Raw genomic sequence first — 26,334 nt, 5'->3', positions numbered from 1 at the left:
AATGCTTCAGATTTCAAAACATCTTAGTGCTATGGACAACAATTAAGCTGTGGGCCAGACAAATGCTTTCCATGCGTTCCTGCTATGAAGCTGGTATTTGGTTTTGATCTCAGTACTGAGAATCCTTTCAAATGGGCTTTCTTTTATGGACAGATATAGTCCCACCAATGTCAATGGGATTTATAAGATGTAAGTTACTTCGTAGTTCAGGAGCAAGACTTGACATAGGTGAGGACTTAATTTTCAAGGGTCTGTTCACCTAAATACAAAATGTTTCTGCCCTGTGACACTGGAATGCACAGGCTCTTTCAGACTTCAATAGGAGAAAAATTAAGTGTGCCCAAATATCAATACAGAGTTATGATGAGTCGTTCTGGCCTTGATCCTCATGGTGACCATGACCAAGATGTTCAATTTATGCTTAGCAAAACTTGAACTCTGTTGATTAGCTCCAAAGACAAAGATCAGTCTGTTCAAGATATGTGATTTTTAAAATAAAAACATGAACTCTACTAAATCCTTCTGGTAGGATTTACTAGAAAAATATGTCACACATTAAAAGCTCTGTGTTTGTTTTCTTCCAAAAGGGTGGTTTGTAAAGCAGTCTTGTACATTTTTCTACTGTAGCTATCAGTGAATTTAAAATGCAAAGAAATTGCTGTTGAATGAGTTAGAGCAGAGAAGCTTGGGTCAATATCTCATTTGTTGTTTTGTTGACTGTACATAACAAATTAGATAAATAGCCCTAATCATATATGGTCATTAATATTGCTGTGTTTTCTCCTCATTTGTTTCAGTGGCTGCCGATTCTATTAAATGATCGTCTTCAAACTGGACATTATTGTCTTCCTGTTGCATTGGATAAGCTGCCTTTCCACTATTCAATTCACTCTCCTGAGGTAACAAAGAAAATTATGAAAAGATAATATTTTCCTAATGTAGAACAGTGTGTTTTAGAAACTAACATTGCTGTCTGCTTGTAGACAATGCTTTATTTTTTGCTTTAGAGGGGAAAGCTCTGGAGAAAAATGTTGTTATTATTGTCACTGGTGTTATTATTATTATTATTATTTTATATTGTTATCTTGTGTTTTTTAAAGTAAGTTATTCAAGCAAATCCTTGTAAATTGTCTAATCATGAATATATTTGTTTAGAGGGTGTCAAGTCAATAACTTGCTTTCTTCCATGTGATGACTTGCTCATTTTTTCATGGCTGTGTGGGAGGGGGAGGAGGAATGGAATCAGGTGCTGTTATTGGAGCTGGAAACTGTGCCCTCTGAGTAAATATGGGAAGGAGGGAACTGTCCTGAGGGTTAAAACTACCACATCACCATGGAGTGCCTTTGGCAATGCTTTAACTGTGAACCTCTAACCTTAAAAGTATGGCAATAGAAGATGTATATTCGCATTGTCTGTGCTAGGCATCCACTTGAGGTGCTCCAAATTTCCTTTTTCAATGCATCAACTTCTCTCCATCTCATCTGTGAGAACAAGATGCATAGCTCTGGTCCCCTGTATGGCACTGAATTTGGATATCTGAAATGAAATGAACAGTGCAAATACCCAGTAGACCCCCATGTAAACAGACTTTCTGTTTGATTGTTAAAAGAAAGATGATAATTCCCATATTTGTTTTCCATCACAGAAAGTTCCATCTCAGACACCACCTATTAAATGGGTTGAAGGACACAAGGGTGTTTTCAATGTTGAAGTGCAAGCTGTTTCATCTGTTCACACTCAGGTAATACATCAGAAGCAACATACAGCTGTAGTTATAATTTCAAAGAGAATTCAGATGTCCAGGCCAACTTAGAATCACAGAATCACAGGTTGGAAGGGACCTCAGGGATCATCTAGTCCAACCTTTCTAGGAAGAGCACAGGCTAGACAAGATGGCCCAGCACCCTGTCCAGACAACTCTTAAAGGTGTCCAATGTGGCCGAGTCAACCACTTCCCTGGGGAGATTATTCCAATGGTTGACTGTCCTCGCTGTGAAGAATTTCCCTCTCGTGTCCAATCGGAATCTCCCCAAGAGCAACTTGTGTCCATTCCCCCTTGCCCTCTCCATGTGACTCCTTGTAAAAAGGGAGTCTCCATCTTCTTTGTAGCTACCCCTTAAGTACTGGTACATGGGGATGAGATCCCCTCTAAGCCCCCTTTTCTCAAGGCTGAACAAACCCAGCTCTCCCAGCCTATCCTCATACAGCAGGCTTCCCAGTCCTTTGATCATCTTGGTGACCCTTCTCGGGACCCCTTCCAGCCTGTCCACATCCTTTTTGTATAGCGGGGACCAGAACTGCACACAGTACTCCAAGTGTGGCCTGACAAGCGCTGAGTAGAGTGGGATGACGGCTCCTTTATCTCTCCTGGTGATGTCCTTTTTGATGTAACCCAGCACCCTGTTGGCCTTCTTGGCTGCAGCAGCACACTGTTAGCTCATGCTGAGCTTTCTGTCCACCAGGACCCCCAGGTCCCTTTCCACAGAGCTGCTTTCCAGCCAGGTGCATCCCAGTCTGTGCTGCACTCCTGGATTATGTTTTCCCAGGTGCATGATCTTACACTTTTCCTTGTTGAATTTCAGAAGGTTCTTGCTGGCCCACTCCTCCAGCCTATCCAGATCTCCCTGCAGAGCAGCTCTCCCTCCTGGAGTGTCTACTTCCCCACTCAACTTGGTGTCATGTTAAGAGGAATGAGGAATGAAATGGAGATGTTTAAGCCCACACAGGTTTAAAAACAACTAACAGCTATGGAAAAAAACTGATATCCTCAGTGATTGAAACTCTTTGGTGAAATGAAATCTATTGGTACTAGTGAACAAATGGGCACTCTTCAGGAGCAAGTCACGTCGAGCAATAGGGACCCTCGTGTCCTCTCATCTCAACAAATGTCTGCTTAGGCTGTGTTTGAAAGACACTGGCAGGGCGCAGTGCCAGTTTCTGCAGTCTGCATCTTCTATTTTGCAAGACTAGTTCAGACAGTGTGTCTACATCTGCAGAGACATAGCACCTCCCCAAATATAGCGACAGGTTATGCCATCAGAATGCTTTAGGCAGCTCAGACGTCAATGCCATGCAGTGTGGGGACACAAGCTTAGTGCTAAAGGAGAACTGTACAGTTCTGGTCATTTAAATGTGGTGGGAAACTGGAACTTTGCCCATCTTACTGGGATGCTGGTTTGAGGCCAAGCAGCTTCATTTTGTTACTGCTGCTTTACAGTGTCTCCTACCTGTCATCCCATTCTAGTTAACCCTGGTAGCTATGTCCTAACAACTGGAGGACCTGTGTCTGAAGCAGATCTATCACCCCTTTGCAGCATGCTTTTTAAATACAAGCAGGATATATTCATAAGGCACATAACCTGTATGTAGGTGGAACTTAGGTGTGCGTGGCAGAGGGACTGTAGACCTATGATGTGACAGAGTTTTATCAGAGAGAGGGAACAGTTTTTTCATTAAATGAAGCAATCACTTTAGTGAGGGCTTTTCTGCTTTTAATCTGATCTAACCACAGTCTGAATTTCAGCCAGATTAAAACAAAAGGCTGAGACAGCTGCTTTACAAATTGATCTCTAGGGCTAGTCACCAGGCCAAGCCAGAAGGGTGAAAATATTTTCTCTCATCCTGTCAGGTGGGACAATCAGGCTTTGCTTAGCTAGCAGCAGCCTGAACTATATCACTTTTGTTAACTGTGAGTGCACTGTACTTGCAGGACAATCACCTGGAAAAATTCTTCACTCTGTGCCATTCTCTGGAAAGTCAAGTGACATTCCCCATTCGACTGATGGACCAGAAGATTACAGAGGCTACACTGGAACATGAATTGAAACTCAGCATTATCTGTTTGAATTCTTCACGCCTTGAACCACTTGTCTTGTTTTTACATTTGGTACTAGATAAACTTTTCCAGCTGGCTGTACAGCCCATGGTCATAGCTGGCCAGACAGGTATTACTGGTGCACGGCTTTGGAGTGGTAGTGCAAGCAACCTAGACATGTGGGGGAAATGATTGCTAAATATCTAGGCTCAGATTTAGTATTTGGGGTAGTCAACTTCAGAAAGAGTTGTGCTTCTCAAGACACAGTTTCGCTGTGTAATTTAATCAGGTTTAACTGAGTTCCTGCCTTCTCTCCTTTCCCCGCTATATATAAGACTCTCAGACTCTGTTTAGGAGGTATGTTACATTGTAGTAGTTTACTTATCTGGCAGTGAAGGTCAGAAAGTGAGTTGTGGTTTAACTTCCTTTGGAATTCAGTTGTTTTGCAATGAAAACACCAGCAAAATCACTTACTCTAGTGCTGGCGTCCTTGCTGACTGCACCATATCCTCTGCCCAAATATCTTTAGAGAGAATTGGGTGAGCACAAAACCAGAGAGGGTGTAGTAATGTACACAGGTTTTTCTGTTACTGATGCTGCCGGTTGCCCATTAACATATGTAACTCTGGAGGGAAGGCATACTTGGAGACTGTGGTGTAGTTTATTTCCTATCTCATTTTGGTAATCAACACTTGTCATCCACTCTAACATTTGTGGGAAATCTTGGTGGCTTGTATTTGTCTGTCAGCTGGACAATAATGAGTCTTAATGTTCTTCAAATAGATATTTTATAGGAAATGCATGAAGGCTGCTAGAAACAGTAATTAACAGTTATGGTTTGCTTCTATGTAGCACAATGTGATGGAGTAGCAGTGATTGGGTTGAAAGTTAGTGGGACTACCGAGGAGTGGTATTTGGCCTATGTAGACCTTGGGTCTGGTCAGGTATCGCAGTTGCTGTCTAGAGCTCTGAATTTGTTAAGGACTGAATTAAAGTATGTAGGATTAGTTGTTGTTAGTACAAAGAGTGCCCTCACCTAATTATATTATATCCTTCAGTGCTGAGACTAATTCTTGCCTTTGTTTCACAGCCAACTTCTCACAGTTTGCCTTTGAATCTGTGGTTGCAATAGTAAACAGTCTCCACAACAGCAAAGACCTGAGCAAAGACCAGCATGGAAGGAACTGCCTCCTGGCATCCTACGTCTACTATGTGTTTCGTCTGCCAGAGCCTCAAAAAGAAGTAGTCAAACCAGGTAATACTGGTGCAAGGGTTGCAGAAGTATTCTTTTTTCTTGATACATGCTATTCAGCATGGTACTTCTTAGGGGAGGACTTGGGGAATAGCAAATGCAACTTCTCAGACCCAGACTGCCTATTGTTAAAGCACAGCACTGCTCAGATATATAATTTTTCTCAGAGGAAGGTCAATGATCTCAGGGCTGCAAAGAGTAACGTGAACTTGCCCCTCATTATCTCTCAGTCTTTCATTTAAGAGGCAGGGTTGAGGTGAGAGGACTCCACAGCTATATGCAATGCTGTAGCTTCCTGAAGGTGAAAGTGAGTGTCATCTCCTAAACTGAGGCTTTCTTTAGAGGAATTTCCTCCAGAAATAAAAATGGCCTTAAGAGGCCAATTTCTTACTGGCCTGTACATCAGTAAACTACTTTCCATGCAAACTTTCTGCCAAGAGGCATAGGGCTAAGCTCTGCCGATTTCTCTAACACATTAGGGGTGTCATCAGAAGATAAAATCCTGTATGTTGGCCAGCAGGTTGAGGGAGGTGAACCTTCTCCTCTGCTCAGCACTGGTGAGGCCACACCTGGAGTACTGTGTCCAGTTCTCGGCTCCTCAGTACAAGACATGGGTATAGTGGAGAGAGGCCAGCCAAGGGCGATGGAGGTAATGAAGGGACTGGAACACCTCTCCAGAGGAAAGGCTGAGAGAGCTGAGACTGTTCAGCCCGGAGGAGAGAAGGTTCAGGGAGGATCTTCAATGTATACAAAGACCTGAAGGGAAGGTACAAAGAAGGCAGAGCCAGGCTGTTTCTAGTGGTGCCCAGTGACCAGAGGCAATGGGCACAAACTGAAACACAGGAGATTCCCTCTGAACATCAGGGAAGACTTATTTACTGTGAGGGTGACCAAGCACTGGCACAGGTTGCCCGGAGAGGTGCTGGAGTCTCTTACCTTGGAGATATTAGAAAGGCCTCTGGAATGTTCCTGGGCAACTGGCTCAGGGTGGCCCTGCATGACCAGAGGGGTTGGACCAGATAACCTCCAGAGGTCCCTTCCAACCTCAACCGTTCTGTTATTCTGCTGCAGTCCATTGTCTTAAAGCCTGTAAGATTCGTTTGATCAATTGATATATATTAACTGACTTACCACCAAACAGCTGTGCTATAGGAGCTAAAGATACGTAGGCCCTTTTTTCATTCAAATATTCATTTAAATCTTCTTGAGGGACATTTAGGCTGATGTTAGGAGCTTGCCTACAACTTGGAAATTCTTTATCCTGGAAAAATAAGGTCCATGGGGAAACTGAAAACTAGGTAATCATTTAGTGAAATTCCTGCTGGCAGTCCTCCCTGCTTCCTTGGATACTTTGAATGTGGTGTTAAATGCTATGTGTTCAAGGTCGTATTTTGTGTTTAGGCCTATGAATCTTGTCTTAAGCTACAGCAAATTAAAAAGAGCTGATCGGAAGAAGAAAGAGCTATTGTAATAGTGCTGCTGCTCAGGTAGCCCTGTTAATCTTTTGTTACTGTTTGTGCAATCACCCTGTGAGCTGTTGACTCGGAAAACATCTGCACCTTATCATTCAATGCCTATGTAATTTGTTACTGAAGCAGTGGATGGTGAGATTTTCAGCAGCTCAGCTTTATGCTTTTCAGAATCCTGATGCTATAACAGCACTGAGCAAAGCTGGCTTGAATCTTGTGTTTGTCTCATATATATGTCCTTTAGTCTTAGTTCAAACATGTCCCTATGGGCAGGTGCAGGCAGCAGCGCCACTTTGACAGAGTCTCGTTATTACACATTTGGACGCACTTCTGCAGTGTCTGTTGGGAGTAAACTCCTGCAGAGCCGAGTGATAAGCTGCAGCAATCCTGACATCGCTGTTGCACAAACTGCTACTGATGAGGAGGTCAAAAACATCATGTCATCCAAGGTAAGAGAAGAAAGTCAAATATCTGGAGAATTGTATGGCCCTAATAATCAAGGTTTGTTCTCTGAGGGATGGATTTGCTTCTTGTAAATACACTGTATGTATCACCAAAAGCTTTTGCTCTTTATCTGATTTGGCACAAGCACATGTTAAATCCCATTGTTAAATTCTGATGCCTCTCATCAGTGAAGAGAGCAAGGAGTAGGAACTGTGTCTCTTGTCTGAGGCTTAGACCCTCCATGGAGGGATTAACTTTTTTGACACGCCACACTCCCCTGTTCTTCCTGACATTTAGGTTCTGTTTACATCCGGTGACATGGGCTGGTCCAGGATGCACAGAGTTATTGTGAGAAAAGACTACTATTGATTCACTTTCTGAAAGGGATGAAAGATTCCTCAGAATGGAAATAGTTTTCCTAAAATACACTGATAATTTATTCTTGCTCATTTTAACTTTTTTGTTATTTTCTTTTTTTTTTTTATATCACAGAGCCTGTTCAGTGCTAAATAGTTTCCTGTTAAAAAAAGTAGGCAATTGGTATCACAGCAGTCCCATGATTCTATATCAGCCATAGTACAGATGCCTTGTGCATATTTTGTTACTGGGTCTTTCCAAATACTTCATTCAACCACAGAACGAACGACAGACTTCCTCTGTCTTTCTCATCCACAGCTACATATGGCACCAACAGCTTGCAGGCTAGAAAGGACAATGACAGTCGGGAAGCAGGATTTTGCTTCCCTGCTTGACCCCTGGTACTTGCTGGTCTACACCATCCCAGGCTCATCTCAGAGCTTTATGAGGACGGCTGTGCTCAGCTCTCTGGGGAACCCAAAATCTGGAGTTCCTCATTCGGCAGGAGCTGGGAAGCTGTGCCTCTGACAAAAGCAGGATTTTTCCCCTGTGCAAGGAGCCCACTCCTAGCTGCAGCCCTGGCAAAGCTCCACAGCAGCCTGTCTGCTGAGCTCTGAACCATATCCCCCCCCTTCCTTTTCTTTGAGTGTTACGTACGTAAAATACAGCTTCTCAACCAGGTTATTTTCAGAAACATTTTGAAGTCTTTTCTCCATTGATTGATCACATGCCTCTCCTGTTAAAGCGAATGGGTTCTTGTCTTCAGCAAATTAAACCAGAACTAGTAAGATGCACAGGCTTTGCCCATCTATTTGATTTGTTTATATGAGCATATGCATTCATCCATAGCAATTTTTAATAATGCAGATTTGAACTTAATCGCTTTATGATTTTACTCTAATGTACTGTGTCCTTAAAAAAAAAAAAAAAACCCAAACCAGAGCTCAAGTCTTTTTTTTTTTTTCTTAAATTAATACAAAATGAAAACGTTTGATATTACAGCTTCATCACACCGATAAATGTAGCAATTTACAACTGGCTACTGCCTTTTCACTGCCTTTTAAACCGGCGTTACTTTTAATGGAAGGAAGCTCCCGGCTGCTCGCTGCTTTCGGGAGCGGAGCCGCCGGCTAACCCAGCGGGCAGCGGCCCCCGCAGCGGCGCCCTGCGGCGCTTCCGCGCGGCAGCTGCAGTGCTGACGTGCGGCACGCGGCGGCAGTGTTGGCGCTCGCGCTCTCCGGCGGCTGCGGCGTCCGGGGGGCCGTTGGCCTCTGGGAAGGGCTCGGGGAGCGGGGGGCGGAGCTGTTCAGGTGAACACCTGTACATACCTTCCAAAAAACCCCACGGCTGCTGATTTCTTCTCTGTAAATTATCTTGTGTATTAACTTACTATTACGTTTTCCTTCTGGCTATCGCCTCCAGCCTACAGATCACAGCTCCAGTCGGATGTCTTTCTACGTGGAAGGAACAAATGACATGCCAAACACTTGCGCAAGCCCAAGACCATCCAATAAAAAGGTAGCCTACCACTAAGCGCGAAGGCGCACGTTACCAGAGCCGGGAGCGTGCTGGTAATTAGCACTTCTAAATGAAGAGAGGAGGGAGAGAGAGAGCAAAATAACAACCCGTTTTATCAAACAAGGAGTCTGTGATGGAATATTGAATCGTTGGGTAAAAATTACCCAAACTTTTCTGCCTCTGCTCCAGAGTCTTTAGATTCTTTTTCCAGGCAAGTAGCAGCCTGCCTGGATCCTCCCGTTGCTCTCTTTCTCAAGGTGTTAGGGACTCTGTCTTTTTCCACTGCTTTTTACCCTTGGATACCTGCCTTTACATGTTACAGTAAACTACATTCAGAAATGTTTGCCATCTCTTTCTTCTGTAACAAATATTTCTTTTCCCATTTTTGTAGCTTTTAGAATGACAAAATTCCTTGCTTTCTTGAGTGTGTATTCCCAGGTATCTTTTTAACAACATAGAAGATACCATACCACATAGATAATTTTTCCAGACCTGTATTTTGTATTGGTGTTGATCAACAGCAGTGGCTTTGGGTGAGGAAGCAGGGGAAAAACCCTGCAATGAGCAGTTCAGAATCTGAGTTACAGTTAGGAAACTCCCCTTTCTTACTCCTGTTTATTGGTTTGATTTCTCCCAAAAAGCATAGAGGTTTATATGCAATGTGAATATTGGATGGATTAATATGTCCTATTCAATATAAATATGCTTAGGAATTTCATTAACTTTATCGTTTGTGTCAGCAATGGAAAACAGTTATAGCAATAAATTAGTTGTCTGGATTTGAGTTTCTTAAAAGTTTAAGTCAGTGGGATTGGGTATCTTATGGTCAGATCTCACTCTGAAGAGTATTGCCTCCAACTACAAACCTCTGTGCAAACTCTGCTGTGGCTATTGCTGTGTCCTTCTCTCTCACCACAGAAACAATCTTACTTCTACTAAGTAAATGGAAGTGCTAAATCGAAGTGCTCGGGGGGAGCACCTGACTGCTCCCTGTCATGCACACAGCCAGTGGCCTGAGGGTAGACCAAAGGCATTTCCCGGTTTAGTTATCCAGGGTTCTGGATCCACAGAAAGAATGGATCCCAAAGTCTTTTTGCCACCAATATTCCTTAGATGTCATTTTGGTCTAATCTGCCTTCTTACCCTACAAGGATGTCCACACATCCCCGTCCAGCTGCTGACTTTCCAGTAAGGGGCAGTTTCCAATAGGAAAGAGGGGGGGATGTTGAAACAAGAAGAGGATTTGATTAAAAAGCCATTTCACAACACTCTGTGTTTATTATCTAGCATTTCCACGAGGAGCTGGCACTGCAGATGGTGGTCAGCACGGGTATGGTGAGAGAATCTGTCTTCAAGTATGCCTGGTTCTTCTTTGAGCTCCTGGTAAGATTTAAAAGTGGTATTTTATAGTAAGTTAATGGCGAAATGTAGCAGGTACTCCAGGAACAGATTTAGCTGGGTGGTAATCTCTTCAGTTATTTAGCTCCAGCGTGAAAAAGAGGCGTCCCAGCTAATGGAAGTACAACTAAAGAATTCTCCATATTCACCCGATTCTCCACTGACAGCCTGTGATGGCAAAGTCCTGCATGAATGACATGCGCAGTGGTCCACAGCTTGCAGAAGGCTGAAAGACATCAAGTTGAGCCCTTCCTTTCCTGTGAATACCTGTTCCTGCCTTTTCCACTTTGTTAACAACATGAGAGCAGTGACAAGGCTCCCCAAACTCAACAGTTTCACAGAGCCCTGAGGTGATGGATGGCTGTGGAAAAAATATACTGATTTCCACTGGCAGCATATAAGCTGCCCAACAGCAGGTCAAGAAATAAGAATTAATTTGGAAAGGGTCAATCCCTGCCTGTCATCATGATGGGCAAAAGTTGCAAACAGCAGCATTTCAGAACTGTAGGTGCAAGAGACTGGGGAGGGTGATTCTGACTTCATGTGCTGAGAGTAGCCAACTGCGTGAACATGAACAGGAATCAGCGTTTGTCTGTGTTTGAGTCTTAGGATCTGTATTGTCATTGCCAGTACATGTAGGGTTTGTCACAGCAGCACAGAGAAGATGAGAGTGATTACATCTGGGGAAAAACAAGTAGGGAATCTTACTCCTATAGACTAACTTAAAGCAGTATTTTTACCTCCAGTTGGGGCATTTTTAAAATATTTTTTTAATTGCTTTGCAGGTAAAGAGTATGGCTCAGTATGTTCACAACATAGAGAAGCAAGACAACCCACGCAGAAGCCGGTTCTCCGATCGCTTCAAAGATGATATTACCACTATAGTTAATGTGGTTACTTCAGAGATTGCTGCGCTTTTAGTCAAACCACAGAAGGTAAATGCACGAAATAAGTACTGTGGATCCTTGCTACTCACCCTGTGTTACACTGAGCTGTATTTAATCCCATTTCACCTTCAGCAGCATCACTAGAATTAGGCCAAAACTGAGGCCCTATTCTCACATGGACCTTAAGCAAAAGTTGTGGCTGTGCAAGGGCTAAACTTGTCCTCCCCTGGCACACAATTTGTTTTCATTCAGCTCAGCTCCTCAGCCTGCTTCTCGGTGTGGTTGCAGGGTGCAGGGAGGGAATCCCATTTCCCATCAACAGGAAAGGTTGGACACCCATTTTCAGTAGCACTGCTGCTTTATGCCAGGTTAGCCAGGGCATCAAACTACAGCCCAAGCATGGCTTATTCCTTTCATCCCCCTTTCCTGTTACGCTCATTTCTACCACATAGTGTTTTATCCCACATTTGATTTTTCTCACAGCAGTGGGCTATGCAATATGAGGGCAGTATTCCTCCTTAGGGTTGCAAAATCCAGCCACGGGTGATCTAACCCAGACCTCTTTGAAGAGGCACTGGCCACATGAGAATTAAAGACAAGAAGTAAGTCTTAAATCCCATTAAATTCTTTCTACTGATACATTTTAACAAGTTGCACTAGTATAACAGTTTATAAAGTTGAAAGGATCACAAAATGGCCTTTATACTTTAAAATTAATACTGCCAGCTTACATCACTGGCGTCACTCTGCACTGGCCAATATACAAAGTTAAGGCCACAGATAGGCACTGTGTGACTGTTGTTTGTTCAGTTGCTGCAACCAACTTCTTTTCATGCCCCAGAGCTGCCAAATGCACTGTGCTAGCCCTGCAGTGTGCTCTGCCACAGGGCAGACCAGGCTGGAGAGCTGGCCTGCTGGGTCACTTTTCAACCAGCTCAGCTTCCTGATCCACTGCTCTCTGTGTGCCCTGCTGTTCTGCTGAGGAGCAGAAAATGGGAAAGGGCCAAGACTAGACAACTGAGTGCAGCGAATGGCAGAAGTGATTGTCACTGTCCACAAAGAAGTTGTTCCTGAAGCTTTACCCTTTGCTCAGTCCTTTGGTGTGCTTCTGTGGTAGCCACGTGCAGATAAATCATTGCCACAGAAATGTTTACTTAAGGTGTTAGTGACCTTTTTTCTAAAATACGTTGGGTAGTAAAATATTGTTACATTAAAAATGTTTTAACGGAACTGCAGGTTTTGCCAAAAGATTAGTGTTTTATGGCTTCCTCACAAGCAATACACAGGTTTTATGAACGGTTAATTCAATTACATTTTGATAGAGTGAGTGTATAGAACCTGATTACGTGTGAAAATCCCACTGCAGTGTTTGCAGAATTACGGCCATTGGTTAGTTGTACATAGCGGTAGCAGTCAATGTGTGTCAGGTTTTTAAATCCAAGCAATAATAATCTATGTTTCAATACATGGTTGAGCATGTCAGATTGCCGTGGGATTCTACAGTGATATGTCTGGTATATTTTAGCCTACTCAGTAAGGTAGGAGAAAACGAATATTTTCTTCACAGTAGAAAAATACTTTGCTGTGTAAATTCCAGATGGTAGGGAATATATATATGTGTATATTCTTGAACAGCTACAAAAAGGTTGAAGAATGAAAAATTAAATCGTAACCACCCTGAGGTGCTGCACACAGGTTCTCACTAGTCAGAGACACGAGTAGGGGCAATGTTTTCCTCAGTCATCTCCTTTGTCAGTCTTGAGCAAACCCACCTGAGGGCTCTGAGAATTAAGTGTGCAGATCCCTCAGGCACCTCCACAAATTCCTCTTGGTGAACTACGCATGCTACTGAGATTTTATGGTTTAAATTGGTATGTTTGAAGTAACTGTAACCTTATTTTAGAGGGCATGTGAAGTTCTTTGCAATTTTTACTTGCGGCTGTGTATCTCTGGTAATCAGGCCAATTCTAAGCATGCAAGAGCTTAGCTGCTGAATGGTAGAACACACAGATTTATCTTACCAGTATTTTTAACTATCAGTTTTATCTTAAAATTTCTAAACAAAATACTTGGCATTCCATCAGCAGAGCCAGTGCAGATTTTTATTAATATTTTTAAACAATATTTTATGTTTTAAGTAACTAAACCAACATTCTCTAATGTTAAAGGTTCAATTAAAAAAAAAGGCATATACAGGATTGCAGCCCATAGGGAATTCAGGACAGGTCTCAAATTCCATTTCATTGTTGTCAGCCCGAAGGTTTGCATAGATAATCTTGTTCATTCATCCAGTGATATTCGTCTGTGAAAGCTACAACAGCTGAAATAATTTACGGTAGTGATCCTCTGTAATTTTAACAAGATTGTGTTAACTGGAGAACTGAAACAATCTTATCCAGTATGTTCCATGAGATGGTTCTGGGAGCTGTCTCCTACACTATCTTTTAATGATTCTAAAAAGTCTTCCACTTTTATACAAGTTTTATACATCATAACTGGAATTCTTTTTTTTTTTTAAAGGAAAGTGAGCAAGCAGAAAAAATTAATATCAGCCTGGCGTTTTTCTTGTATGACCTTCTTTCTTTAATGGACCGAGGATTTGTGTTTAATCTCATCAAACATTACTGTAATCAGGTAGGCACCATGCATGATTGGGATTGCATTTGGCTTATGGCCAGTCTGGTGTTTAATTCATTTATTCATCAAGATCCTTTGAGTTGTGTTTAAGTGCCAGGTAAATTTCCTACTTCCTATTGCATATGCAGATACTTTAAACCTCTTTGATTTGTGATCTGCAGAAAAAAATTGAATGGAGTTTAAGACTCTCTTAGAAATGTTATACCTTGCACTGCTACAGAGCAACGATGGAGCCACTTTTCTTCCCTTACCTTTTTATATCCCGTAGCAGCAGCATCTGTAGACCACCCAGAGCAGCTTTTCATCTCTGACTCTTCCACTGCACTGCTGAGATGGACAGTATTTAGATATGGAGGGTTCAATCAAAACGATCCATCTCTGTCTTCTTGCTTTACAAGCCTCCCAGAATTAAAAATATATGATGATGCAGGATGTTGTTATGAAATTTTTTGTTGTATTTGAAAGGGAAAGTTTTCCTTCTATTTTGTGACCTGATATACCTTCTGTAGTTTTTTCTGCTGAAGCAGGCCTGTCTGTCAGCTGATGGTAGGTAGGAGAATGCAAGGTGGCTACCATCCCCATTTCCTATAGGTGTGCAATACTCCACGGATGTCATTGATATGAAGGGAAATGACACCTAATGCTCTATGTTGCCTAGTGGGACTTTTTGTGAGTTTGCCACAGACTCAGTAGCATTTTGTTTATATTTAATCTTTGTGTTATGCAAAAGGAAAATTATATTGTATCTTCTTCTTTTGCGAGGAAACAAAAAAAATCAAAATTGATTGTTCCTTGGGAAGCTGGTAAGTCAGCCAGGGAGTGGGGAGAGAGACACCACCCCCACCAAAGAAAGCACAGCTAATGCATGCAAACTAATTGGGTGCAGGGAACTAGTGAACATTTTCATGCATGCTGGGCTATTTGTCTATTTCTGTTTCAGGAAACAGGATATTCCACTGCATGGTAATTTAAACAGTGCATACCCATCACAGGACAGATTCTTGTTTTGCTTTTTTAGCTCTCAAATAAGCTGAATTCACTCTCCACCCTGATTTCCATGAGACTGGAGTTCCTGAGAATTCTCTGCAGCCATGAGCATTACCTCAATCTGAACCTTTTCTTCATGACCTCTGCATCTGCTCCAGCATCCCCCTCCCCCTCCTTATCCTCCCAGGTAGGCATCTATTAGATGATATTGCATGAACATCACAAGAAGCACACATATATAGAAAGACTTATGTTGCTCTGTATTCAGATACTTAGGTTAGAATTAGCCACTGTTGGATCAGGAAGAACAACTTCCCTCTTGAAAGAAAAGGGGCAGAAGAATAAAGTCTAGGGAGTACTACCACAAAACTGCATCTACACAAGTTAAAACTTAACATGACAAAGATACATGTCTAGAAACTTGCAAACATAAAATTACTGTTAAGGTGAACATGCAAGGTCTAAAAGAAACATGGCTTGGAAGGCTAATGTACAGGCACACCTATATCTCATACATACACAACCACAAATATGTATTTCAATATCTGTTTTGGAGAATTATGGCACACGGACTTTCTGTGTCCTTGCCTTCTAGCTGAATTTCTTGTTCTCCAAGTGGATATAGGTGCTACCGCTGTGTAAGTTAGTGACTAAAACACTGCAATTTTCAATATCCTGGAATCATGGATTTCTGTTGAGCCTTAGTGTTTTTCAAAGCAGGATTATCATGCTTTTCTTTTCAAATAGCAGCATTCTTTGTTCTGCATTCCCCCACCCCGCCCAATGGTACAGATGATGCTAAGACTTTGCTAATGATTTCTCTGTGTTTTATGGACAGTTTTTTCCCTTTTATTTGAACTTAATGAGTTTTCTATGTGGAAACACTCAGGTGTCCTGACTAGATCTCTCCACACAATACTTGCGAATGCCCCTCCTCATCACTTCTCATTTCTCCCAGAATGTCATTCCCAGTACATGCACATTTTTCCAGGCTTGACCTGATACTGACACAGCTCTAGACTTCCTGAATGTCAGGACTTCCCATTCATCATCCTATGCATGGAGTTCACAAACACATTCAATAAAGAAATTATTGTCTGGCACACCACACACTGCTTTGCCAGACAAAATGCTTCTACATTCTACTTAGATGGTATCCTGCTTTTACCATGGGGCAGACCCCCTAACAAAGGGTGCTAGCCTGCCTGTTTTCCACCTCAGTGGTTTGCAGAGGTCAGGACTGGGATGAAGCATATCAGTGCAATGCCCTATAATTGCCACAGCTCTTAGATGCAGAGGAATGGAACTGAAGCTAAGAATGGTGGAGGGTACAAAAACACTCTGAGTAGCAGAGCAGTTCAAATTCAGAGTTTCTTTTTCAAGTGTCATTGCCAAAGAATTGGTTGGATGCTAAGATGTGCTACATCTCACACCTTACACATTCTGACAGGTCAATAATAGTAAATAATATTTAATTTAAGTTTTTCCTGGTGTTGAAAGCAAAGCAGGACGGTTTTAAAGTCAGGATTTCCCAACAGTTTTGCTTAATGCTAATCCTGGATGGCAAAGAGCTAGAAGTGGGACTCTTATGCTTATGGGGGAAAAAAGAAGTCAGCATAGCTCTTGCAACTAGTTCTAGCAAGTCAGAGTTGGGCAGGCAAGTTTAATTGTTCTTTCCTTCAAGCAATATCATCAACTCTTTTTCTCCTTTAGGAGTAACCTATGAAGTGCAACCTGCACAAATCAATAAGGCTTTTGTGGCCCTTGGATGATTTAATACATTCACTGACCACCCTTGCAGTAATTTTGATCTGTCTGCAGGAGTGCTGCCCAGCTAGAGTTAGATTTTCAGTAAGAAATGTGGCCTTGTGAATAAATCTTTTGGAATTCCTGGAAAGGAGCCAAGTTCACTTAACTGGGTGCTCTACGCTTTAATGTTATTCCACACAAAGCTAGTACAACCAATGCCTGTCTGCTTGAGGTGAAATGGGACTGGGCTTAAATACATAGATCCAAAATTCAGAGCTGCTCAGAGACGTGAGTTTCATTTGACCCGATATGCTGGAAGACAGCTGCCAGTGTGGTATACTGCTACTTCATGTGTTTGTTTTCTGGGTCTATTCCCAGGCAACTGACAGAAATATTGGGAGAGAATATTGAAGAATATAAATTAAAAGGAAAATTTGGACTCATAAAGCCCAGTAGATGCACTGGCGAGTAGAGTCTAAGACTTATACTCACCTGATCAGGGGACAAAAACATTCCAGGTGACCTGGGGCACAGACCTATGATTGGAGAAGCTAAGAAGTTCACAACACATATATAGCAGCAACTTTCCATTCCTGGGCTGGCTGTATATCAGTCATAGCCATAAGTTACAGCAGTTGAAAAGCTGCTTTAAATTATGCTAGCTGCCAGCAAGCTCAGCCAAGGATTTCCAGGGTGAAAAGAAACACTGTTCACAAGTCTTTCCTGACCTTACTTCCCTGCTAGACATGATGGGTGCTGAAGAAGGCACAGTGCAGAGCTTCTGACACCAAAGTCCTTCTTAACATAGGGGCAGCCTCATGCTGTACAATGCCTGATGGCTGCTGTGCAACAATAAGATTGTAAATATGGAGAAAATTCTGGCTTTGTGTCCTGTCCAAACTAATGTATATGGGATAGGACATTTATGTCTCAAAAAATGTCAATGAGTTCCTCACACAGAATGGAAAGGGTGAGATTGCATCCTAGCAAGAAACTAATTTGAAACTAGATGCTTTTTATTTCACACTCAGATGTTTTCCTCCAAAATATCCAACCTTCTTTCAAAGTCTGTGCTTTTCCTCTGGTAGAAGTTTTATGTTAACTACATGGACTATGACTACAACCTATATAAGAAGTTTTGAGTGCAGTAATCATTATTTAACACTTCTGATATACTTCTGCAGAACTCCAGCTCCTGCTCTAGTTTCCAGGACCAGAAAATTGCTGGTATGTTTGACCTCTCAGCCGAATACCGCCAGCAACACTTTCTGACTGGCTTACTTTTCGTTGAATTGGCAGCAGCACTGGACACAGACAGCGAGGGGTACGTATCCCAGTTTGCAGATTTTAGATTGGGGTCAAGTCACACTATTACTCTTGGCAAGGTCATGGTTTGATTCCAGGGCAGTCCTGTTTCCCCAACTCTTTTCAGTGAGTCACTCTGTAAAGTAGTGATAGCCCAGTCACTGTTTTATCTGTAGTATGTTGGTCCCAGTGAATAGAAGTACACTATTTTTTGCAGTAATGCTGGGTAAATACATGAACTAAGAACAAAACTTAAAATTTCAGTTGCTCTTCTCTCTAAAACACCTCTGCCTTTGTCTGAGCTTAAGGGTTTAGCTAAACTTTGGCCAGGGTCTGATGCTCTTCTTTAAGCACCTCTCTTCACCATATTGAATTTTTATGGGAAATTTGAAACACTTGGGTGCTCTTTGATCATGGTGAAATGGCTTGGAAATGTAAGATAGCTATCTTTTGCGGGGAACATGAGTGTCTGATCAGAATGGAAGAGATTATCTATGAACACGGGGTATTAACTTGTTTCACCTCCTCTCTGTTTCTTAAATCTGATTTATAAATAATTTCTATGTGACCCATTAAGGGAGCTCATGGATGGTTTTTGTGTTAACAGGATTAGCAAGGTGCAAAGAAAAGCTGTCAGTGCTATCCTTAGCCTGCTGAGTTCCCATGACCTAGACCCACGTTGCTCAAAAAAAGAGGTGAAGATTAAAATTGCAGCTCTCTACCTCCCTTTGGTTGGTATCATTTTGGATTCACTGCCACAACTCCATGATTTTACAAGTAAGACCTTTTTCCTTTTATATTTTTCAGCTTCTTAGAGTGACTTGTCTAAGCAATCTAGCAAATATAAAAGAGATCACACTAAGTCAAGAAATTTGGCACAGTCTAGTAAGGTTGAATATTTATTTACTTAGAAGTAAACTGGATTTTTAAAGACAGGAAAAACTTCAGTGTTGTCCCTTCATGAGAAAACGATAGACCAGAGATGTATCTGTAAGTACTCCTGCCTATCTCTTAGTGTAAATATTTTGATCCTGCAAATAAAACCTGCAAGATCTGTGAGAAATATTGAGATATAGATAGGCTTAACAGACAGTAGGAAAGAAAACAAGAGTGATACTGACATCATGCTACATCACAATTAAAGAAACTGAATTGTATTCCTTCTATCTTTTTCTATTGCTCTTTAGTGATATTAACATGATGCCAAAATTAATCTTGGGCAAATGTAATCATCACACAGGAAATATATTTTTATCATCTGTTGTAACTATAAACTTTTCTCTACACTATCAAGCCTTTTAAAACAATATTACTTAAGGTGTTTCCTTGCATGTTGCTCTATGTGTGTTCATACGATACTGCTGAAAGTAGCTATTTCACTTTTTTTTGGTAAGATAGTAGATCTCTGCTACTTGGAAAACTACATTTCACTTCCATAAATAAAATAAAGGCTATAAAGTTAAAAAAGTGTAATCTTTGAAGAATATACGTTTGCCACTCATTCTGAAAATGTTTTGCATTTGCATGTTTGGACAAAAAACATAATACTATGGAAGTATTATTTTGCACTTTCCATCTAATAGAATGAAATCATTTATTATACATTGGCTAATCAGATCTCACCCCATTCTTGTACTCTAACTACTATCCTTTTACTGCAGATGAAAAGGAGACATTATGAGGAAGCCCAGGTGTACCAGTATGGCCAGGTTTCAGAGTGTCTGTTTTTTTGAGTGTCTATCACAAGAGGCTGTTGATCTTGTTCTGAACACACCGGGACTGGCTGGTCATTCAGCTTCTCTGAAAAACAGGACTTGCAAAACACACACTCAGAACCAGAGGCGATTTTACAAAACTTACGTATAAATAACTTTATTTGCTGGAAGTGATGTCAAGGAGTAGCAGGGAATAGAAGAAGCTAGATTCCTGAAATTAAACTTGTTCTTTAGCCCACAGGCAATACTGGCTCTGTCAGCTGTTAGCAGACTTACATATTTTGTTGAATATCACCAAACCCAAGTATGGCTTTGCATTGATCCTCTTGCCTGAAATGGACTGGAACTGGATGGTTCCATGTCTTATGAAGCGCTGGCTTAGCTCTGAACTTCAGGGGCAACCTCATGTTTGCTTCTGCCTTTGCTTTTAATTTAGCTTCTCTGACCACCTAGAGCTTACTGGACACATGTTCTTTCCCTCTGTTTGAGCAATTTGGCAGCCTTTGCAGATGGCTGCAATCTGTCTTGCTTATGCTGTGCCTTTATCACTGCTTGGTCCATCAGCCCGACAGCAGTCTTAGTGGTGGAGGTACTAATTGTTCTGTTAGGTTACAGCCCGATGGAAGACTGTAACGTGAGCAGCAACAACTGGGTTACTCCTGAAGTTCCAATGGGGTATTTCAAATCCAGTTTCAGATGCCCGCAGTGGAAAGGGACGCACGGGAAACCCAGAAGAAGAACAAGAGTCTACAGGTGCTATCAATCAAAATGTGGCCCTTGCCATTGCAGGGAATCAGTTCAACCCCAGGAGCTCTGGAGCATCTCTAGTATCCCTGGTATGTCCAGTGCTCTGCCAGTGTCCTTTCTTGTATCTGCTTTCCTCTTTCTTTGTTTTCTCCTTTTTTCCAGTCTTGTGACTAATAACCACAGTCATTAGAAGCTCTGTTCTTGTTTCCTCTAGCCCCAAAGAATGCTTCATATTCCTCCTGTCATCTCCTCCTTTTCTCTTCTAGTCATTCAATTACTCCTTTACCATAAGTAGTTTCATTTTTTCTCCCACATGCCTATCTCTATTTCCACACACAGCCTAAGTTTATTTCCAGGTAAGCAGATGCCACTACGACTCCCCCACTGCTTCACAGTCCTAGTCTCACCTGAATCCATGGATCTAGAACTCAAGATCCTTCTTTTCTCTCTCTATCTCTTTCTTCGTGGTTGTTTTTATCATCTATACAATTTGGCTGACACAACTGCTTGGCAAGAGGGGACCAAACAGTTATAGAATCTTTTTCTACAGTATTCTAAGGAAATTATAATACCAGCATCTAGCAAACAATGCTCTTGTGCTTCTTTCTGTCTTTCACATGCATGCAACTGGTCCTGTCACTAATGACACACACATTCAAAAAATACCATTAGTATAAACTGGAAAAGGTTAAACTTACTGAAGTCCAGTCCTGAGATTCAACTCCACTGAAATTTAAATAACATTACTTCACCTGAATTACCTCCCTCTTCTTTTTCTTCTTTCAACTGACATTTAATTTATCTGCTCCTAGCCCTACAGGCAGAGTGCTACATTAGGTCCTGATACTACTCGCAACCTTTTGATCTGTTTCCTCTGGATCATGAAAAATGCTGATCAGAATCTGATACAGAAATGGATTGCAGACCTTCCATCCATGCAGCTGAACAGGATTTTAGACCTCCTCTTCATTTGCGTCTCATGCTTTGAGTACAAGGTAAGTGAAACGTGGCCCGATGGCCTGATTTTGTTGTTCTGTTTTGGTTTTTGGATTTTTTTCCTTTCCTTCCAGCTGTCTGGGGAATATTTGGTATTGACAATTGTTAAATTAGCTTTTGTCTAATCTATGCTACAGATGGACAAATTAATTCAGACAAAATAACTGACACTAGCCTTCAAGCAAAATGTAGCCAAAACCTTTGAGGAAGTCCTATGAAGTTGGCTTAAATTGGTTTATGATTTTCCTTTTCCTGGGGATTTGAGGGCTATTTTTGGTGGACCATACACTGACAGCTCCTGTAAGTACTGGAGCTGTTCTCCTTATACTCTACCCATTTCAAAGCAAGGTTGTGGTAGATGTGGTAGGATCTGGTAGTTAAGAGCTGTGACTGGACATCAGAACTCCCCTTTCTAACAGGGTCTGTCTGAAATGGATCAAATAACCTTCTCTCTGAATTTCAGTTTCTCTCTCTGTAGCACTGAGCTATGTATTTGTGTTTATTATCAGTACATATGCTACTTTTTCCTTACCTGCAACATTTAATTAGCCTTTATATGTTAGTCAATCATATTCATCGCTTTCTGCCCCATCTACTGTTGTGTCTTCTATTGTGTCTGTTTCTGGAGGTGTAATTTGAACTCATGTCCAAAGATGGAGGCATTGGTGTTGATTGCTTTGACTTTACTTTCAGGGCAAACAAAGCTCAGATAAAGTTAGTACCCAAGCACTCCAGAAATCACGAGACGTTAAGGCCCGATTAGAAGAGGCTTTACTGAGAGGTGAAGGAGCCAGAGGAGAAATGATGAAGCGCTGCAGAATACCAGCTGGTACTTCATACCCCTCTCCCCCATGTCTTTTGTGAGGATCTCAAGAGGTTGTAGACATAGATGAGATGCTGGGTTTTTTGCATGCTCTCTATTTTCAATGTTATATTTTTCACCCACAGTCCTTTCCCTTGCAGACCTTTCTTGGTTTTGCCGTGGATAAAAGAACATTAGCTGTCAATTTTCTAAGGTGCAGCTAGGACTGATCTCTTCTGAGGTGAAGGATATGAGGGCAACTAAGAAGTTTTAAGACATTCTGAGAAACTGTTAGTGTCTAATCAAAAGCTAAGAAACGGTGTCAAAACTCAGTATGAACAAATTGTTCATAGTAAAAAAGGTTGTTTCGTTTAATAAATGGAATAATTTGTATTTTGGTCTTTTAAGACATCTGTAAGCAAGCTAATATTCGAAAAATCCTAGATAAAAAAAATGATGGGGTCCTGTCCTTTTACAAGAGCCCTGAGGCTGTGAAGTTGAATGGTTTTAGTTCTGACCAACTGCTACAGACATGTGTCTCCTTCTTTCTGTGAGGTATCAGACTTCAGGTGTCCCCTTTTGCCTTAATCTCACTAATATATGTTGCACTTCTAGGGAATGACAGATCAGCAGGGATAAATGAAAACCTGCGCTGGAGAAAGGAGCAGACTCACTGGCGTCAAGCAAATGAGAGACAAGATAAGTAAGTAATTTAATAAATATATATTGCTTTTATTTGAACAAAGCTGTTTGGTGTTTTTATGTTTTGTTCTTTCACCTAGGATGTTTTGCTACAAAATCAGCAGTTTCAATCCTTTTCCTCTTCTGTGAAAGAGGAAGAAGTAGAAAATGTTTACGTAGCAGAAGTACCCAACTGTTGTTATGACACAACAAAGAGATCAAAAATACTTGAATGAGAGGTTTAAACAGTTACCTACACAATTTTTCCTTCTGATTAGCAGTTATTGATACAATTTGTATCAAATACTCCACAGAGCCTTGCTGCAATATTTATTTTGGTGCTGCCATGGCTCCTCACTGTATACAGTACTGTGGTATAAGTTTTGCCACATTAAATCAGTTGAGCTTGGTTTGACATGCTATGTTAAAATTGAGAATAGTTACTAGCAGGAGCAGGGGAAGATGAGCCTGTGGTAAATATTTTTCTTATTGCAGGTTATAAGTTATGATGTCTCAGTATATTTCACCTTATCAGCACTATGTGGTAGTAGACAAGTCAGTGTCTAGGTTTATGGAAAGCTGTATTTTCAGGAATGATTTGTGTTACTAACAGCATTTTCATATGGTATGTGCTAAGTTTCTGTAGCAGGGATCTTTTGCTTTTCTCTAAAGGAGATGTGTCATTTGTCCATAGATATTTGCTTTAATTTTGACTATCTAAATGGGCCGCTACGTGTTAGGTAGAGACTGTGGCTTCTCACCAGTTCGGTTGCTGTGAGCTCCCGTGATATCCTTCAACATGTGTGAATTTGAACTGAGAACACTGGCTTGTGCTATGCAGCAACTACATTGTTGCAGGCTAGCACTTATCCATTATTATCACAGACATTTCTGAACACAAGATTGTTGATTTGGAATTTGTCCAAACTTGAAAAAAATAATCCTTCCTCCTTCTGTGCTAGATTGGAAGACATGCAGATCCTGTGTGGATATTCTTATTTTGCCATGAAAGTAGTTTGCTTTGTCCCAGCCAGTGTCATTGAAATCAGAATAAAACAGTCCTCAAGCAGCAGCTCTACTATATCTCTTTTCAGTAGTTCAGTTAAACCACTTAAAAGTTCTGGTTACATAAGTAAAACTTTGCATGCTGTCCATGCCTTTCTGTTTTACCCAGTGTTCATCACTGTGGTATGCAAGCTTTTTGCTCTCATCCTTTGTGGATTCCTTTAGTGTATATGTCCCATAAGTAAGGTGTTTGCAGGTAGTACGTGGCACAGCAGGTTTGCACAGGTCTCCACTCAGCCTCACTCAGCCTGCTTCTCCTTGAATCCAGCATGCTTTGGGATTGTAGTTGCGGTTATAAGCTAAGTGGGGTGTCAGAGAGGATCCAGTCAGCATGGTTAAAGTGCAAGGCAGTGTGGTTGCTGGAAATGGTTCAAATGGCTATGCTGTTTGCTTTATTTGTTCAGCTCTTATCCATATTTAGCGATCCCTGGCTTGGTTATAGCACCAGCCTTTTGGCAGGCACTTCTGTTCTTCATTGCCTTCAGTCATTTCAATTAATAGCCATTTGACTTCCCTGACTTCCTTTCCTAGCCCTCCCCAGAATTATCTGGTTGTGCCCAAAAGGATGGCTCTTTACTTTTCTGATTTTCTTTTTGAGTAAGACTCCACTGGGCAGTAAAGGTAAGTGAACAGAGCAGAAACACCACAGATTTTGAAGTCACTCAGAAGCGTGATTGTAAGGATGTTGCTCCAGCCACAGAAGTGCACCTTAGGACCTTTGGCCCAAACTAGAGCAGCTCTAATCTCAAGCTCTAGAAAGCAGCTTCTGGCCATGCAACAGCCCTTTCTGCAGTTTAGGAAAAAGAAAAAAACGCCTCTTCTTTGTGTTTCTGGCATAGAAGGGATCTCTGAAAATACACTTTTGTTAGGAGCTGCACCTATGCTTAGAGCATTCAGCTGCAGAGGAGCTGCGTTCCAGACCTCGTCCTTAAGTCTGCTTAAGAAGGTATCATGCAATGCCTTACCACCACCTTCTACCTTTTATAAATGTTTCAGTCCTCTCTTGAATGACCTGAGGCACTGCTGTGTTGGCCCCACAGCTGTTGGACCTGCTGTCTTACGTAGTCAACAGTCTCAAGAATCAACATTTTAAATTGCTTACATTAAATATGGCTGCTATGGCATTAAAGCAATTTCCCCTTTGCACAAGCCTGCTATTTTTACCTTTTTTCTGGAAGTATTCGATCAATTGCCTTTTATTCCATTTTGGGTTGTGGTGTCCTGTTACAGGCAATGTATTAAAAAATTACCGCATAGCTTATTGGACAACTGAACATGATATTGAGGGCAGAGTAGCCATTACACAGGTTGCTACTAAGGATGCAGAAGCATCTATTTCAACTATCCAGAGGCCTACTTTTCAGGTGCCCCTTTGGGACTTCTCTTCTACGATATCTCTTCATTTGACTCCATAGGTTTTAAGAAACACCTCTGAACACTATTTTCATTGTTTGCTCTTACGGGATCATTCAGAATAGTACAGTATTTTGGCTTTCTTCAAACAGTAGGCCGTCTAATTCTTGGGGTACTCTCTGTGTGCTTTAATTAGAACTCCTTTTTTCAGGACAAAAGCTGAGCTAGATCAAGAAGCTCTGATCAGTGGAAACCTGGCAACTGAGGCTAATCTGATCATCCTCGACATGCAAGAGAACATCATCCAGGTGGGAAACTGCAGAGCTGGCTTGGTACCAGTCCCTGCTCCCTCAGAAGCCAGTGGAAGAGAGATTCATTTCTCCTTTTGTTTCTCAGGCAAAAAGTTTTAATTAAAGACCTTCTGTAAACTTGTATAATCTTGATGGGGAAAAAAAAAAAAAAGATGAAGAAGAGTGAATACAAAGACGAAATTGGTGCCTGCCTCACACTGTTGTCACAAGCTCCTCCTACTGTAGGGCACTGCACTACTGTGAATGAAAGGGAAATCTACCACCTTGTTTTCGGTAGATGTTGTTGAAAACCATTTCCATTGTCTGGGCGTTTGGGGAGGATGAGGGAAGAAAAATCTTCATTTATGCTAGGAATGTATCTGAAGGTACTAGTAATTTGGAACTTGACTGCTGGGTGGCCTTTGGTCATGCTTGCATATATGATCCTGTGAGACAAAAGGATTTAACCTTGACTCCCACAGAGTGATCAATGCAAGAAAGTATCTTCCACCTGCATGGAGTCCTTCTGAAAAGAGATATGCCCCACTAAAGCAATGGAATGTGCAGAACTTAACTTCTAGGAGTCAGATGCAGTAAAATTTCACAGGTCCTTTGACAGCAGTGGAACCGTGATAGTTGACTCTGTCTAAACATGGTCTCTTGCTTTAGGAGAGACACTCCAAATTCATGGGTATGGAAATACTACTGTTGAAACAACATGCATATTCATAGATAATGAAGAAAGAACTTTGTTCTTGAAAATATGTTAGTAGAAAACCATTTAGCTACTAGACTCCTGTAGTACTGGGCATGGTTTTGCATGACACCACTCATAGCACCTAGTCTCCCCACTGTCTGGGTTGTGGG

The 26,334-nt window shown here is 41.5% G+C and overlaps 1 protein-coding gene across 2 annotated transcripts in view; it reads left to right on the top strand.

Moving 5' to 3' along the window:
* The window catches only part of DOCK8 (dedicator of cytokinesis 8), a 95,176-nt gene that overhangs the window by 51,026 nt on the left and 17,816 nt on the right, over window positions 1-26,334 (top strand). For both annotated transcript variants that reach the window (XM_075078733.1, XM_075078734.1), the window contains 17 exons: window positions 798-899; window positions 1,647-1,742; window positions 3,711-3,945; window positions 4,906-5,070; window positions 6,810-6,985; window positions 8,760-8,855; window positions 10,143-10,238; window positions 11,039-11,188; window positions 13,661-13,774; window positions 14,796-14,951; window positions 17,698-17,837; window positions 18,426-18,595; window positions 20,224-20,369; window positions 21,093-21,275; window positions 21,970-22,105; window positions 22,694-22,781; window positions 25,389-25,485. In XM_075078733.1, the coding sequence (XP_074934834.1) occupies window positions 798-899; window positions 1,647-1,742; window positions 3,711-3,945; window positions 4,906-5,070; window positions 6,810-6,985; window positions 8,760-8,855; window positions 10,143-10,238; window positions 11,039-11,188; window positions 13,661-13,774; window positions 14,796-14,951; window positions 17,698-17,837; window positions 18,426-18,595; window positions 20,224-20,369; window positions 21,093-21,275; window positions 21,970-22,105; window positions 22,694-22,781; window positions 25,389-25,485 (2,346 nt within the window). The remainder of the gene's footprint in view (window positions 1-797; window positions 900-1,646; window positions 1,743-3,710; window positions 3,946-4,905; window positions 5,071-6,809; window positions 6,986-8,759; window positions 8,856-10,142; window positions 10,239-11,038; window positions 11,189-13,660; window positions 13,775-14,795; window positions 14,952-17,697; window positions 17,838-18,425; window positions 18,596-20,223; window positions 20,370-21,092; window positions 21,276-21,969; window positions 22,106-22,693; window positions 22,782-25,388; window positions 25,486-26,334) is intronic.

Source organism: Phalacrocorax aristotelis, chromosome Z (assembly GCF_949628215.1).
Source record: "Phalacrocorax aristotelis chromosome Z, bGulAri2.1, whole genome shotgun sequence".
Classification (NCBI taxonomy): Eukaryota; Metazoa; Chordata; class Aves; order Suliformes; family Phalacrocoracidae; genus Phalacrocorax; species Phalacrocorax aristotelis.
This window is presented reverse-complemented; position numbering and strand designations above follow the sequence as displayed.